The sequence below is a fragment of the Coregonus lavaretus genome (assembly GCF_964263955.1).
Source record: "Coregonus lavaretus genome assembly, chromosome: 21".
Classification (NCBI taxonomy): domain Eukaryota; kingdom Metazoa; phylum Chordata; class Actinopteri; order Salmoniformes; family Salmonidae; genus Coregonus; species Coregonus lavaretus.
The window spans coordinates 7,223,581-7,240,742 of record NC_140008.1 but is presented as its reverse complement, the minus strand read 5'-3'; the positions used below and the strand labels follow the sequence as shown (position 1 = coordinate 7,240,742).

At 47.2% G+C, this 17,162-nt stretch overlaps 1 protein-coding gene across 1 annotated transcript in view; it reads right to left on the bottom strand.

The window, feature by feature from the left end:
* The window catches only part of LOC311148730 (secretory carrier-associated membrane protein 2-like), a gene marked incomplete at its 3' end in the record, with an annotated part of 41,042 nt that overhangs the window by 9,250 nt on the left and 14,630 nt on the right, over positions 1-17,162 (bottom strand). Inside the window, exons 2-5 of the mRNA XM_084185704.1 lie at positions 11,531-11,608; positions 11,263-11,349; positions 9,191-9,239; positions 7,683-7,811 (exon numbers count right to left, since the gene is read on the bottom strand). Coding sequence (XP_084041830.1) covers positions 7,683-7,811; positions 9,191-9,239; positions 11,263-11,349; positions 11,531-11,608 — 343 coding nt within the window. The remainder of the gene's footprint in view (positions 1-7,682; positions 7,812-9,190; positions 9,240-11,262; positions 11,350-11,530; positions 11,609-17,162) is intronic.

The following is a 17,162-nucleotide window of genomic DNA, read 5'->3' as shown; positions in this document are numbered from 1 at the left end:
TTCATCAAGGCAAAAGGTGGCTACTTTGAAGAATCTAAAATCTAAAATATATTTTGATTTGTTTAAAACTTTTTTGGTTACTACATGATTCCATATGTGTTATTTCATAGTTTTGATGTCTTCAGTTTCCTGGTTTCGGCAACTGCACCGCCCGCAACCGCAGTTCTCTCCAGAGGGTGGTGCGGTCTGCCAAACTCATTATCGGGGGCAAACTACCTGCCCTCCAAGACACCTACAGCACCCGATGTCACAGGAAGGCCAAAAAGATCATCAAGGACATCAACCACCCAAGCCACTGCCTGTTCACCCCGCTATCATCCAGAAGGCGAGGTCAGTACAGGTGCATCAAAGCTGGGACCGAGACAATGAAAAACAGCTTCTATCTCAAGGCCATCAGACTGTTAAATAGCCATCACTAGCACATTAGAGGCTGCTGCTGCCTATTGAAATCACTGGCCACTTTAAGAAATGGAACACTAGTCACTTTAATAATGTTTACATATCTTGCACTACTCATCTCATATGTATATACTGCATCCTATTCTATAATATTCTTCTGTATCTTAGTCCATGCCGCTCTGTCATTGCTTGTCCATATATGTATATATTCTTAAATTCAATTCCTTACTAGATTTGTGTGAATAGGGTATATGTTGTGAAATTGTTAGATATTACTTGTTAGATATTACTGCACTGTCGGAGCTAGAAGCACAAGCATTCTGCCACACCCGCAATAACATCTGCTAAACACGTGTATGTGACAAATAACATTTTATTTTATTTGATTTGATTCACTATTATTGTAGAAAATGTAGAAAATAGTAAAAATAAAGAAAAACCCTTGAATGAGTAGGTGTGTCCAAACTTTTGAATGGTACTGTATATAGATATGTATAGTGTAGATCAGTATAGACATATATATATATATATATTTTTTTTCTTTATTTAACTACGCAAGTCAGTTAAGAACAAATTCTTATTTACAATGACGGACTACCAAAAGGCCTCCTGCGGGGACGGAGGCTGGTAGGTATAGATAAGTTTAGATAGGTGTATATATATATATATATATATATATATATATATATATATATATATATATATATATATATATAGATATATATAGATATACAGTGGGGAGAACAAGTATTTGATACACTGCCAATTTTGCAGGTTTTCCTACTTACAAAGCATGTAGAGGTCTGTAATTTTTATCATAGGTACACTTCAAATGTGAGAGACGGAATCTAAAACCAAAATCCAGTAAATCACATTGTATGATTTTAAAGTAATTAATTTGCATTTTATTGCATGACATAAGTATTTGATCACCTACCAACCAGTAAGAATTCCGGCTCTCACAGACCTGTTAGTTTTTCTTTAAGAAGCCCTCCTGTTCTCCACTCATAACCTGTATTAACTGCACCTGTTTGAACTCGTTACCTGTATAAAAGACACCTGTCCACACACCCAATCAAACAGACTCCAACCTCTCCACAATGGCCAAGACCAGAGAGCTGTGTAAGGACATCAGGGATAAAATTGTAGACCTGCACAAGGCTGGGATGGGCTACAGGACAATAGGCAAGCAGCTTGGTGAGAAGGCAACAACTGTTGGCGCAATTATTAGAAAATGGAAGAAGTTCAAGATGACGGTCAATCACCCTCGGTCTGGGGCTCCATGCAAGATCTCACCTCGTGGGGCATCAATGATCATGAGGAAGGTGAGGGATCAGCCCAGAACTACACAGCAGGACCTGGTCAATGACCTGAAGAGAGCTGGGAACACAGTCTCAAAGAAAACCATTAGTAACACACTACGCCGTCATGGATTAAAATCCTGCAGCGCACGCAAGATCCCCCTGCTCAAGCCAGCGCATGTCCAGGCCCGTCTGAAGTTTGCCAATGACCATCTGGATGATGCAGAGGAGGAATGGGAGAAGGTCATGTGGTCTGATGAGACAAAAATAGAGCTTTTTGGTCTAAACTCCACTCGCCGTGTTTGGAGGAAGAAGAAGGATGAGTACAACCCCGAGAACACCATCCCAACCGTGAAGCATGGAGGTGGAAACATTTCTTTGGGGATGCTTTTCTGCAAAGGGGACAGGACGACTGCACCGTATTGAGGGGAGGATGGATGGGGCCATGTATCGCGAGATCTTGGCCAACAACCTCCTTCCCTCAGTAAGAGCATTGAAGATGGGTCGTGGCTGGGTCTTCCAGCATGACAACGACCCGAAACACACAGCCAGGGCAACTAAGGAGTGGCTCCGTAAGAAGCATCTCAAGGTCCTGGAGTGGCCTAGCCAGTCTCCAGACCTGAACCCAATAGAACATCTTTGGAGGGAGCTGAAAGTCCGTATTGCCCAGCGACAGCCTCGAAACCTGAAGGATCTGGAGAAGGTCTGTATGGAGGAGTGGGCCAAAATCCCTGCTGCAGTGTGTGCAAACCTGGTCAAGACCTACAGGAAACGTATGATCTCTGTAATTGCAAACAAAGGTTTCTGTACCAAATATTAAGTTCTGCTTTTCTGATGTATCAAATACTTACAGTGGGGAAAAAAAGTATTTAGTCAGCCACCAATTGTGCAAGTTATCCCACTTAAAAAGACGAGAGAGGCCTGTAATTTTCATCATAGGTACACGTCAACTATGACAGACAAAATGAGAGAAAAAAAATCCAGAAAATCACATTGTAGGATTTTAAATGAATTTATTTTCAAATTATGGTGGAAAATAAGTATTTGGTCAATAACAAAAGTTTCTCAATACTTTGTTATATACCCTTTGTTGGCAATGACACAGGTCAAACGTTTTCTGTAAGTCTTCACAAGGTTTTCACACACTGTTGCTGGTATTTTGGCCCATTCCTCCATGTAGATCTCCTCTAGAGCAGTGATGTTTTGGGGCTGTCGCTGGGCAACATGGACTTTCAACTCCCTCCAAAGATTTTCTATGGGGTTGAGATCTGGAGACTGGCTAGGCCACTCCAGGACATTGAAATGCTTCTTACGAAGCCACTCCTTCATTGCCCGGGCGGTGTGTTTGGGATCATTGTCATGCTGAAAGACCCAGCCACGTTTCATCTTCAATGCCCTTGCTGATGGAAGGAGGTTTTCACTCAAAATCTCACGATACATGGCCCCATTCATTCTTTCCTTTACACGGATCAGTCAACCTGGTCCCTTTGCAGAAAAACAGCCCCAAAGCATGATGTTTCCACCCCCATGCTTCACAGTAGGTATGGTGTTCTTTGGATGCAACTCAGCATTCTTTGTCCTCCAAACACGACGAGTTGAGTTTTTACCAAAAAGTTATATTTTGGTTTCATCTGACCATATGACATTCTCCCAATCCTCTTCTGGATCATCCAAATGCACTCTAGCAAACTTCAGACGGGCCTGGACATGTACTGGCTTAAGCAGGGGTACACGTCTGGCACTGCAGGATTTGAGTCCCTGGCGGCGTAGTGTGTTACTGATGGTAGGCTTTGTTACTTTGGTCCCAGCTCTCTGCAGGTCATTCACTAGGTCCCCCCGTGTGGTTCTGGGATTTTTGCTCACCGTTCTTGTGATCATTTTGACCCCACGAGGTGAGATCTTGCGTGGAGCCCCAGATCGAGGGAGATTATCAGTGGTCTTGTATGTCTTCCATTTCTTAATAATTGCTCCCACAGTTGATTTCTTCAAACCAAGCTGCTTACCTATTGCAGATTCAGTCTTCCCAGCCTGGTGCAGGTCTACAATTTTGTTTCTGGTGTCCTTTGACAGCTCTTTGGTCTTGGCCATAGTGGAGTTTGGAGTGTGACTGTTTGAGGTTGTGGACAGGTGTCTTTTATACTGATAACAAGTTCAAACAGGTGCCATTAATACAGGTAACGAGTGGAGGACAGAGGAGCCTCTTAAAGAAGAAGTTACAGGTCTGTGAGAGCCAGAAATCTTGCTTGTTTGTAGGTGACCAAATACTTATTGTCCACCATAATTTGCAAATAAATTCATAAAAAATCCTGCAATGTGATTTTCTGGATTTTTATTTCTCATTTTGTCTGTCATAGTTGACGTGTATCTATGATGAAAATTGCAGGCCTCTCTCATCTTTTTAAGTGGGTGAACTTGCACAATTGGTGGCTGACTAAATACTTTTTTTCCCCACTGTATGTCATGCAATAAAATGGAAATTAATTACTAAAAAATCATACAATGTGATTTTCAGGATTTTTGTTTTAGATTCCATCTCTCACAGTTGAAGTGTACCTATGATAAAAATTACAGACGTCTACATGCTTTGTAAGTAGGAAAACCTGCAAAATCGGCAGTGTATCAAATACTTGTTCTCCCCACTGTAGATGGTACAGGTATAGATAAGCATAGATATATATAGATATAGATGGTACAGGTATATATTAGCTCTGTGCACCTGCAGGCCTGACATTACATTATAAACTGGGTGGTTTGAGTCCTGAATTTTAATTGGCTGACAGCCGTGGTATACAGTGCCTTGCAAAAGTATTCATCCCCCTTTGCGTTTTTCCTATTTTGTTGCATTACAACCTGTAATTTAAATGGATTTTTATTTGGATTTCATGTAATGGACATACACAAAATAGTCAAAATTGGTGGAATGAAGTGAATTGAAGTGAAATGAAAAAAAATAACTTGTTTCAAAAAAATAAATAATGGAAAAGTGGTGCGTGCACATGGATTCACCTCCTTTGCTATGAATCCCCTAAATAAGATCTGGTGTAACCAATTACCTTCAGAAGTCACATCATTTGTTAAATAAAGTCCACCTGTGTGCAATCTAAGTGTCACATGATCTGTCACATGATTTCAGTTTATATACACCTGTTCTGAAAGGCTCCAGAGTCCGCAACACCACCAATCAAGGGGCACCACCAAGCAAGCGGCACCATGAAGACCAAGGAGCTCTCCAAACAGGTCAGGGACAAAGTTGTGGAGAAGTACAGATAAGGGTTGGGTTATAAAAAAATATCGGAAACTTTCCCACGGAGCACCATTAAATCCATTATTAAAAAATGGAAAAAATATGGCACCACAACAAACCTGCCCAGAGAGGGCCGCCCACCAAACCTCACGGTCAGGCAAGGAGGACATTAATCAGAGAGGCAACAAAGAAACCAAAGATAACCCTGAAGGAGCTGCAAAGCTCCACAGCGGAGATTGGAGTATCTGTCCATAGGACAACTTTAAGCCATACACTCCACAGAGCTGGCCATTACGGAAGAGTGGAATGAAAACACCATTACTTAAAGAAAAAAAATTAGCTAAAGCAACACTCGAGTGGTTTAAGGGGAAACATTTAAATGTCTTGGAATGGCCTAGTCAAAGCCCAGACCTCAATCCAATTGAGAATCTGTGGTATGACTTAAAAATTGCTGTACACCAGCGGAACCCATCCAACTTGAAGGAGCTGGAGCAGTTTTGCCTTGAAGAATGGGCAAAAATCCCAGTGGCTAGATGTGCCAAGCTTATAGAGACATACCCCAAGAGACTTTCAGCTGTAATTGCTGCAAAAGGTGGCTCTTCAAAGTATTGACTTTGGAGGGATGAATAGTTATGCACGCTCAAGTTCTCTGTTTTTTTGTCTTATTTCCTATTTGTTTCACAAGAAAAAATATTTTGCGTCTTCAAAGTGGTAGGCATGTTGTGTAAATCAAATGATACAAACCCACAAAAAAACAATTTTAACTCCAGGTTGTAAGGCAACAAAATAGGAAAAATGCCAAGGGGGGTGAATACTTTCGCAAGCCACTGTATCAGACCTTATACCACGGGTATGACAAAACATTTAGTTTTACTGCTCTAATTACACTGCTCAAAGAAATTAAGGGAACACTAAAATAACACATCCTAGATCTGAATGAATGAAATAATCTTTATTAAATACTTTTTTCTTTACATAGTTGAATGTGCTGACAACTAAATCACACAAAAATGATCAATGGAAATCAAATGTATCAACCCATGGAGGTCTGGATTTGGAGTCACCCTCAAAATTAAAGTGGAAAACCACACTACAGGCTGATCCAACTTTGATGTAATGTCCTTAAAACAAGTCAAAATGAGGCTCAGTAGTGTGTGTGGCCTCCACGTGCCTGTATGACCTCCCTACAATGCCTGGGCATGCTCCTGATGAGGTGGCGGATGGTCTCCTGAGGGATCTCCTCCCAGACCTGGACTAAAGCATCCGCCAACTCCTGGACAGTCTGTGGTGCAACGTGGCGTTGGTGGATGGAGCGAGACATGATGTCCCAGATGTGCTCAATTGGATTCAGGTCTGGGGAACGGGCGGGCCAGTCCATAGCATCAATGCCTTCCTCTTGCAGGAACTGCTGACACACTCCAGCCACATGAGGTCTAGCATTGTCTTGCATTAGGAGGAACCCAGGGCCAACCGCACCAGCATATGGTCTCACAAGGGGTCTGAGGATCTCATCTAGGTACCTAATGGCAGTCAGGCTACCTCTGGCGAGCACATGGAGGGCTGTGCGGCCCCCCAAAGAAATGCCACCCCACACCATGACTGACCCACCGCCAAACCGGTCATGCTGGAGGATGTTGCAGGCAGCAGAACGTTCTCCACAGCGTCTCCAGACTCTGTCACGTCTGTCACATGTGCTCAGTGGGAACCTGCTTTAATCTGTGAAGAGCACAGGGCGCCAGTGGCGAATTTGCCAATCTTGGTGTTCTCTGGCAAATGCCAAACGTCCTGCACGGTGTTGGGCTGTAAGTACAACCCCCACCTGTGGACGTCGGGCCCTCATACCACCCTCATGGAGTCTGTTTCTGACCGTTTGACCAGACACATGCACATTTGTGGCCTGTTGGAGGTCATTTTGCAGGGCTCTGGCAGTGCTCCTCCTGCTCCTCCTTGCACAAAGGCGGAGGTAGCAGTCCTGCTGCTGGGTTGTTGCCCTCCAACGGCCTCCTCCACGTCTCCTGATGTACTGGCCTGTCTCCTGGTAGCGCCTCCATGCTCTGGACACTACGCTGACAGACACAGCAAACCTTCTTGCCACAGCTCGCATTGATGTGCCATCCTGGATGAGCTGCACTACCTGAGCCCCTTGTGTGGGTTGTAGACTCCGTCTCATGCTACCACTAGAGTGAAAGCACCGCCAGCATTCAAAAGTGACCAAAACATCAGCCAGGAAGCATAGGAACTAAGAAGTGGTCTGTGGTCACCACCTGCAAAACCAGTCCTTTATTGGGGGTGTGTTGCTAATTGCCTAGAATTTCCACCTGTTGTCTATTCCATTTGCACAACAGCATGTGAAATGTATTGTCAATCAGTGTTGCTTCCTAAGTGGACAGTTTGATTTCACAGAAGTGTGATTGATTTGGAGTTACATTGTGTTGTTTAAGTGTTCCCTTTATTTTTTTGAGCAGTGTACATTGGTAACCAGTTTATAATAGCAATAAGGCTCCTCGGGGGTTTGTGATATATGGCCAATATACCACGGCTAAGGGCTGAATCCACGCATTCCGCGTTGCGTCGTGCATAAGAACAGCCCTTAGCCGTGGTATATTGGCCATATACCACACCTCCTCGGGCCTTATTGCTTAACTATACCATGAGTTAGCATCTTTGCTGTATTTAACAAAGTAACTAACCAGTCTCTGTGATAGTACCACACACACACACACACACAGTGTACTTACACATCCACAGATAGTACACCATCTTGCAGACCCTCTGATACTCCATGGGAATCTCTGCCGAGAAGTCCTGGTAGAAGCAAGGATTTATGGGAAAAGCCTTGGGAAGAGGTGGCCAGTTGTTTTCCTTCCCTATTAAAATACAAATTAATTGATTAATATGTCATCATTCACTTTTTTCAACAGCTCTATTTCAAGAATGTAAAATGTATCCTTGTTGATCCTCATCTATTTCCCAAGAAGATGTTTCCATTCATGAATTACAATTTCAATTAATTTCCTGGTTTGACTGAATTGAAGTAGAGGTGTGAATGGGTGTCTAAGAGGCTGAGGTTGGGGTCAATTCCATTTCAATTCAGTTGATTCAGAAAGGAAACTGAAATTCCTGGAATTTCTGTTTACTTCCTGATAGGTATTTCAGTTTACTTCCTGAATTGACTCCAGGAATATCAGTTTACTTCCTGATTTGATTGAATTGAAACGGGTTGATCCAAACCTAATAAGAGGCTTCTGTGGGGAGAAGGAGAGTCTAGGGTAGGATATGTTCAGAGGTATATGATGTGGGGAGAAGGAGAGTCTAGGGTAGGATATGTTCAGAGGTCTACGGTGTGAGGAGAAGGAGAGGGTAGAATATGTTCAGAGGTATATGGTGTGGGGAGAAGGGAGTGGGTAGGATATGTTCAGATGTATATGGTGTGGGGAGAAGGAGAGTCTAGGGTAGGATATGTTCAGAGGTATATGGTGTGGGGAGAAGGAGAGTCTAGGGTAGGATATGTTCAGATGTATATGGTGTGGGGAGAAGGAGAGTCTAGGGTAGGATATGTTCAGAGGTATATGGTGTGGGGAGAAGGAGAGTCTAGGGTAGGATATGTTCAGATGTATATGGTGTGGGGAGAAGGAGAGTCTAGGGTAGGATATGTTCAGAGGTATATGGTGTGGGGAGAAGGAGAGGGTAGAATATGTTCAGAGGTATATGGTGTGGGGAGAAGGAGAGTCTAGGGTAGGATATGTTCAGATGTATATGGTGTGGGGAGAAGGAGAGTCTAGGGTAGGATATGTTCAGAGGTATATGGTGTGGGGAGAAGGAGAGTCTAGGGTAGGATATGTTCAGAGGTCTATGGTGTGGGGAGAAGGAGAGGGTAGGGTAGGATATGTTCAGAGGTCTATGGTGTGGGGAGAAGGAGAGGGTAGGGTAGGGTAGGATATGTTCAGAGGTATATGGTGTGGGGAGAAGGAGAGTCTAGGGTAGGATATGTTCAGATGTATATGGTGTGGGGAGAAGGAGAGTCTAGGGTAGGATATGTTCAGAGGTATATGGTGTGAGGAGAAGGGAGAGGCTAGGATTTGTTCAGAGGTATATGGTGTGGGGAGAAGGAGAGGGTAGGATATGTTCAGAGGTATATGGTGTGGGGAGAAGGAGAGGCTAGGATATGTTCAGAGGTATATGGTGTGGGGAGAAGGAGAGGCTAGGATTTGTTCAGAGGTATATGGTGTGAGGAGAAGGGAGTGACCTGTTGAGCCGCCCCTGCTCTGCAACTCCTGCTCTCTGCGCTCCGTGGCCTGCAGGGACAGGAGGGGAGAGAGGACAGGTGACATTTTGGAGTGGAGAGAGAGGACAGGTGACATTTTGGAGTGGAGAGAGAGGACAGGTGACATTTTGGAGTGGAGAGAGAGGACAGGTGGCATTTTGGAGTGGAGAGAGAGGACAGGTGGAATTTTGGAGTGGAGAGAGAGGACAGGTGGCATTTTGGAGTGGAAAGAGAGGACAGGTGGCATTTTGGAGTGGAGAGAGAGGACAGGTGACATTTTGGAGTGGAGAGAGAGGACAGGTGACATTTTGGAGTGGAGAGAGAGGACAGGTGGCATTTTGGAGTGGAGAGAGAGGACAGGTGGCATTTTGGCTTGATTGTTGGCTGTATGGTTCACATACATACAGTCGTGGTAAAAAAAATTGAGAATATCACAAATACTAATTTTCACAAAGTCTGCTGCCTCAGTTTTGATGATGGCAATTTGCATATACTCCAGAATGTCATGAAGACTGATCAGATTAATTGCAAAATCCCTCTTTGCCATGAAACTGAACTTAATCCCCAAAAAACACAAAAGGACCAGCTGCCATCATGTCAGTGATTCTCTCGTTAACACAGGTGAGAGTGTTGACGAGGACACGGCTGGAGATCACTCTGTCATGCTGATTGAGTTAGAATAACAGACTGGAAGCTTTAAAAGGAGGGTGGTGCTTGAAATCATCAAGAACTTCAAGGAGAGAGGTTCAATTGTTGTAAAGAAGGCATCAGGGCGCCCAAGAAAGTCCAGCAAGCGCCAGGACCGTCTCCTAAAGTTGATTCAGCTGCGGGATCGGGGCACCACCAGTGCAGAGCTTACTCAGGAATGGCAGCAGGCAGGTGTGAGTGCATCTAAACGCACAGTGAGGCGAATACTTTTGGAGGATGGCCTGGTGTCAAGAAGGGCAGCAAAGAAGCCAATTTCTCCAGGAAAAACATCAGGGACAGACTGATATTCTGCAAAAGGGTACAGGGATTGGACTGCTGAGGACTGGGGTAAAGTCATTTTCTCTGATGAATCCCCTTTCCGATTGTTTGGGGCATCTGGAAAACACCTTGTCCGGAGAAGACAAGGTGAGCGCTACCATCAGTCCTGTGTCATGCCAACAGTAAAGCATCCTGAGACCATTCATGTGTGGGGTTGCTTCTCAGCCAAGGGAGTGGGCTCACTCACAATTTTGCCTAAGAACACAGCCATGAATAAAGAATGGTACCAACACATCCTCTGGGAGCAACTTCTCCCAACCATCCAAGAACAGTTTGGTGACAACCAATGCCTTTTCCAGCATGATGGAGCACCTTGCCATAAGGCAAAAGTGATAACTAAGTGGCTCGGGTCCATGGCCAGGAAACTCCCCAGACCTTAATCCCATTGAGAACTTGTGGTCGATCCTCAAGAGGCGGGTGGACAAACAAAAACCCACAAATTCTGACAAACTCCAAGCATTGATTATGCAAGAATGGGCTGCCATCAGTCAGGATGTGGCCCAGAAGTTAATTGACAGCATGCCAGGGCGGATTGCAGAGGTCTTGAAAAAGAAGGGTCAACACTGCAAATATTGACTCTTTGCATAAACTTAATGTAATTGTCAATAAAAGCCTTTGACATTTATGGAATGCTTGTAATTATACTTCAGTATACCATAGTAACATCTGACAATAATATCTCATAACACTGAAGCAGCAAACTTTGTGAAGACCAATACTAGGCTATTCCATTTCTAATCACATGTAACCACACAAATAGTTTGAGGCAAACAATATATACTTTTGCTCATGGGTGTGGAGAGGTGCGTCCCTTTCTGGCCAATCAGCTCATTTATGGACCATATATCTGCAGATTTAAGGGAACCCTTTTGGCTTACTCTAACACCCAGAAGCAAAACGTTCCATATAGCTTCTTTAAGTCAGTATGGACAAGTAGAGTACATATTTTCATTCTTATGTGAAGACATTGATGGCTTTTGGTTCCATAGTAAAACTAGTGACAAGCGCCGTCCAGTGACATCACTGACCTGTGGGCTGGGCTCTGTTGACGGCTGCAGCACGGCAGGCTGGGAAAGGATCGTGGAGGCCGGAATGGTGGGCCCTGATAGGCTATCCTGAAACAGGAAATACACATGGCAGACTGCGAAAAGGCGGAACAAAAGCCAACACACAATACAGCAATCTGTGATCAAAGGGGCATCAATCTATTCAACGTCAGTTACTGTAGTTTTGATCAGTGAGTGAGTGAGTGTGTGTGTGTGTGCGCGTGCAGGGGTAAAAAGCAGGTGATTTTACCGTATGATGGTATGGGAAAGGGTTCAATTGCTCAATGTGGTTTACGCCAGAGTTGGTCACTTCTGTAACCGAGGGATCCTGAAACAAAACAACAAATTGTTATTCTGTATATGCAACAATCAGCTCATTCTCATTAGCATTACGTTCAACGTAATTATAGTCTCATCTAATAGGACTATCCATCCATTGCAGAAAGAATGTGTTGCAACAATGGCGGCGTTCACATGTGACGTACGTAGCCTTTAATACCAGAACTCATATAAAAGAGATTGCTTATCAATTCTTGTGATATTTCGAGAGGCCGAATAGCTCAAGAAGCTTCATTTCCTGAAGTAAAACAGTGTATGGAAGGTCAGTCGGGACAACCACGCTCAACCCGGATGTCATGAACCCTGCATCCTGAGTCGGTTCCTGCCTGTGTTGCCATTTTTCTGCTCGGAATCTCCAGTTTCCTGAGGGTTCGTGAACGCTCCCGGCCTGGTTGCCTGGCGACGTTGCTAGGCGGGAGATCTCCCGATTAACCGCACCTGCATCTCATCAGCGGTCTGCACACCTGGTCCTGATCATCACCCTTCTTAAGCCCTGACCTGACATCCATTCCCTGCCGGATCGTTAACCATGAACAGTATGTTTGTCAGTGTATCAGCCTTGGAGTTTCTAGCGTTAGTTTTGTTGTTTTGCACCTTGTTGGCTTGCCGTGTACTTACCTCCGTTTTGTTTCTATCTGCAGTCAATCTCCCGGAACCTTCACCCAACCCCTGCCTGGTTGTCGGCGGCTGCCGAGCCATTCTTGGATCTACCACTGCACCTCCACCAACTCATCTCCGCCGTCCACTCTGTCCCCTGGATTATTCTACATCGTTTTTTTGAATCTGTTAAATAAATACTCACCTTCGTTTCAACTCACCTTGTCCTGGTCTGCTTCTGGGTTCTGGCTTAGTAAACCGTGACAGAACGATCCGGCCAGAAATGAACCCAGCGGACCTGGACTCTGTTCGCCATGCCATTACCCATCAGGAGAAGATGTTGGGACAACATAGCACGGCGCTACAGGAGATAGCTTTGTCCGTTCTGAACTTTTCTACCAGTCTGACGAAGATCCAGGCTCAGCTCAGTTTGCCGGTGGAGAATCCACGACCGGTTTCACCCATCTCGCCTGCCGCTTCTGGAGCTGTGCCCTTCCGTGAGCCCAAGGTTCCGACGCCTGATAAATATGAGGGGGAGTTGGGAAGATGCCGTTCTTTCCTTATGCAGTGTGGATTAGTGTTCGATCTACAGCCCCACTCTTATGCCACAGACAAGGCTAGGATAGCCTTTGTCATTGAGTTGCTGCGTGGTTGAGCTCTGGAGTGGGCTTCAGCCGTTTGGGAACAACAGGACACCTGCATGGCCTCATACCAGGAGTTCACGGCCGAGATGAGGAAGCTATTTGACCATCCCGTCCGAGGTATGGACGCAGCTAGGCGCCTGTTTTCGCTTCGCCAAGGAACTCGCAGCGTTGCCGACTTCGTGATCGAGTTCAGGACTTTGGCTGTGGAGAGTGGGTGGAATGAGGAGTCTCTGCAAGCGGCCTTTTACCAGGGGCTGTCGGAGCAGCTCAAGGATGAGTTGATCTCCTATCCGGAGCCTAGTGACCTGGACAGCTTGGTAGCCTTGTCTATTCGGGTGGATAACCGAGTTCGAGAGAGAAGGAGGGAGAAGCAATGGGGCCCGTCCACTTGTTCCCGGCGGTCGTCAAACTGCTCGGCTCGCTAAAGTTGGGAGGACTTTTAGCGAGCCAGTTTCAACCTCTCAATACCTCTGTCAGACCCCGTTTCCCGGCTACCCTCATGAATAGGAATCAGAGTCTAGCGATTAACGCTTTCGTCGATTCAGGTGCCGATGGAAGCTTTATTGATGCCGAAGTGGTGGAACAGCTGGGGCTTTCCAAGGAGCGATTACCGGAAGCCATTGAAGCTACCACTCTGAACGGCAGTAGTCTGGCACGTATCACGATGAGGACTGAACCGGTTAAGATGCTGTTGTCAGGGAATCATTCTGAGGTGATCTCATTCTTCATTCTGCCTTCTTCCCATGTTCCTCTGGTCCTTGGATACCCCTGGCTGAAAGAACACAATCCCACGTTCGATTGGGTGACTGGCAAGGTAACTAGTTGGAGCCTTGAGTGTCATGCTAACTGCCTCAAGACTGCCTGTTCCCATTCTGTTCCCAGTCAGGTGATTGAGGCTAGACCCCCAGATTTGTCCCTGGTTCCCGAGACATATCACGATTTGGGGGAAGTGTTCAGTAAGCAGAGGGCTCTGTCACTCCCTCCCCACCGACCATATGACTGTGCCATAAACCTGTTCCCTGGAGCTGTCTATCCCAAGGGACGGTTATACAGCATCTCCCGACCTGAACGTGAGGCGTTGGAGACCTACATCAAGGAGTCCCTAGCGGCTGGTCTCATTCGTCCCTCATCATCACCCCTGGGGGCAGGATTCTTCTTTGTGGGTAAGAAGGATGGCTCTCTTCGACCGTGTATTGATTATCGGGGGTTGAATGATATCACGGTCAAGAACAAGTATCCCCTGCCCTTGATGAGCTCTGCCTTCGACTCCTTACAGGGTGCTACTGTGTTCACCAAGCTAGACCTACGCAATGCGTATCACCTGGTCCGGATCAGAGAGGGGGACGAGTGGTTGACGGGTTTCAATACACCGATGGGTCACTTCGAGTATCAGGTGATGCCGTTTGGACTGACCAATGCTCCAGCAGTGTTCCAGAGTATGGTGAATGACGTCCTGAGAGATATGATCGGTCTCTTTGTGTTTGTTTACCTGGATGACATTCTTATCTTCTCGAAGGAACCTTCCAGCCACGTCCAGCATGTCAGGCAGGTTCTGCAGCGATTGTTGGAGAATCGCCTGTTCGTGAAGGCCGAGAAGTGCGAATTTCACGCCCACACTACATCCTTCCTCGGGTACATCATCTCCAGGGGAGAGATCAGGATGGACCAGGAGAAGGTTAGGGCGGTTCTGGAATGGGCCCAGCCCGGTACGAGATTGCAGCTCCAGAGGTTTCTGGGGTTTGCGAATTTCTATCGCAGATTCATCCGGGATTACAGCCGTGTGGCCGCTCCTTTAACTGCCCTGACTTCCAGTACCAGGACCTTCAGTTGGAACCCTGAGGCGGACCGAGCGTTCCTGGATTTGAAGAGGCGATTCACCAACGCACCGATTCTCTCTCTCAACCTGACACGTCAGTTCGTCGTGGAAGTGGATGCGTCTGATGTGGGGGTTGGCGCCATCCTGTCCCAGCGATGCTCCACTGACGGGAAACTCCATCCCTGCGCCTACTACTCTCGTCGTCTTTCGTCTGCGGAGAGGAACTACGATGTGGGTAACCGGGAGCTTCTCGCGGTGAAGCTTGCCTTGGAGGAGTGGCGCCACTGGTTGGAGGGGGCGGAGCAACTGTTTATTGTCTGGACCGACCACAAGAATCTTGCTTACGTGCAATCGGCTAGACATCTCAACTCCCGTCAGGCCAGGTGGGCTTTGTTTTTCGGACGCTTTAATTTTTCCCTGACGTTCCGACCTGGGTCTAAGAACGGCAAGGCGGACGCCTTGTCCCGGATGTTCTCCAAGACGGAGGAGAGTGGGGCCAAGACCGAGACGATTCTTCCCCGGAACTGTGTCGTGGGAGCAGTTATGTGGAGGATTGAGGAGGAGGTTATGGCGGCCCTTCGGACGCAGCCCGGTCCCGGTAACGGTCCACCCGGTCGTTTGTTTGTGCCTGAGTCGGTTCGTTCTGCTGTCCTCCAATGGTCCCACGCCAGCAAGATGGCTTGTCAACCTGGCGTGGCCCGGACGATGGCGTTACTTCGCAGACGATTTTGGTGGCCGGCCATGGGAGAAGATACTCTGAGGTTTGTTGCTGCCTGTCAAGTGTGTGCGCAGAATAAGAGTGCCAACCGGCCCAGCTCTGGACTACTTCACCCCCTCCCTATTTCCCGGCGACCATGGTCGCATCTGGCCCTGGACTTTGTCACTGGGTTGCCCTCCTCTGAGGGGAACACGGTCATTCTGACTATCGTGGACAGATTCAGCAAGTTCGCCCACTTTGTGCCCATTTCCAAGCTTCCCTCGGCCTCTGAGACGTCCGAGATCCTGGTTAGGGACGTTTTCAGGGTCCACGGGTTGCCCAGTGACATAGTTTCCGACCGTGGCCCTCAGTTTACCTCTGCCGTCTGGAAGTCTTTCTGTTTGGCCATTGGAGCTACAGTCAGTCTCACATCTGGTTTTCACCCCCAATATAATGGTCAGGCGGAGAGAGCCAACCAGAAGATGGAATCCACGCTACGCTGCCTTGTCTCCTCCAACCCCACCTCCTGGGTCTCTCAGTTGCCTTGGGTTGAGTATGCCCACAATACTCTCCCTACATCTGCCACTGGGATGTCTCCCTTCCAGTGCCTGTATGGCTACCAACCTCCCTTGTTTCCTTCTCAGGAGAAGGATCTCTCAGTGCCCTCTGTTCAGGCCCACATTCGTCGTTGCCACCGGACCTGGCATCGGGCCAGAAAGGCCCTCCTTAGAGTTTCTGACCGGTATCAGCTCCAGGCGAATCGTCGCCGGATTCCCGCCCCCACCTATACCATCGGAGATAGGGTCTGGTTGGCCACACCGGATCTTCCTCTGCGGACTGAGTCTAAGAAACTGTCACCGAAGTTCATTGGTCCGTTTGTGGTGGAGAAGGTGATCAATCCTGTGGCGGTTCGACTCAAGTTACCTAGAACGCTCAGAGTCCATCCCACCTTTCATGTCTCCTGCCTCAAACCTGTTCTCCTCAGTCCTCTGTTACCCCCTCCGCCTCCTCCTCCTCCCCCTCGGATGATCGGAGGTGGTCCTGCCTACACGGTGCGCCGCATTATGGATTCCAGACGGCGGGGCCGGGGTTTCCAGTATCTCGTGGACTGGGAGGGGTATGGTCCTGAAGAGAGGAGTTGGATTCCTCGGCGCCAGATCCTGGATGCTGACCTCCTTCGTGACTTCTACCGCCTCCATCCTGGCGCTCCGGGTAGTCCGCCCGGTGGCGTTCGTCGGAGGGGGGGTACTGTCATGAACCCTGCATCCTGAGTTGGTTCCTGCCTGTGTTGCCATTTTTCTGCTCGGAATCTCCAGTTTCCTGAGGGTTCGTGAACGCTCCCGGCCTGGTTACCGGGCGACGTTGCTAGGCGGGAGATCTCCCGATTAACCGCACCTGCATCTCATCAGCGGTCTGCACACCTGGTCCTGATCATCACCCTTCTTAAGCCCTGACCTGACATCCATTCCCTGCCGGATCGTTAGCCATGAACAGTATGTTTGTCAGTGTATCAGCCTTGGAGTTTCTAGCGTTAGTTTTGTTGTTTTGCACCTTGTTGGCTTGCCGTGTACTTACCTCCGTTTTGTTTCTATCTGCAGTCAATCTCCCGGAACCTTCACCCAACCCCTGCCTGGTTGTCGGCGGCTGCCGAGCCATTCTTGGATCTACCACTGCACCTCCACCAACTCATCTCCGCCGTCCACTCTGTCCCCTGGATTATTCTACATCGTTTTTTTGAATCTGTTAAATAAATACTCACCTTCGTTTCAACTCACCTTGTCCTGGTCTG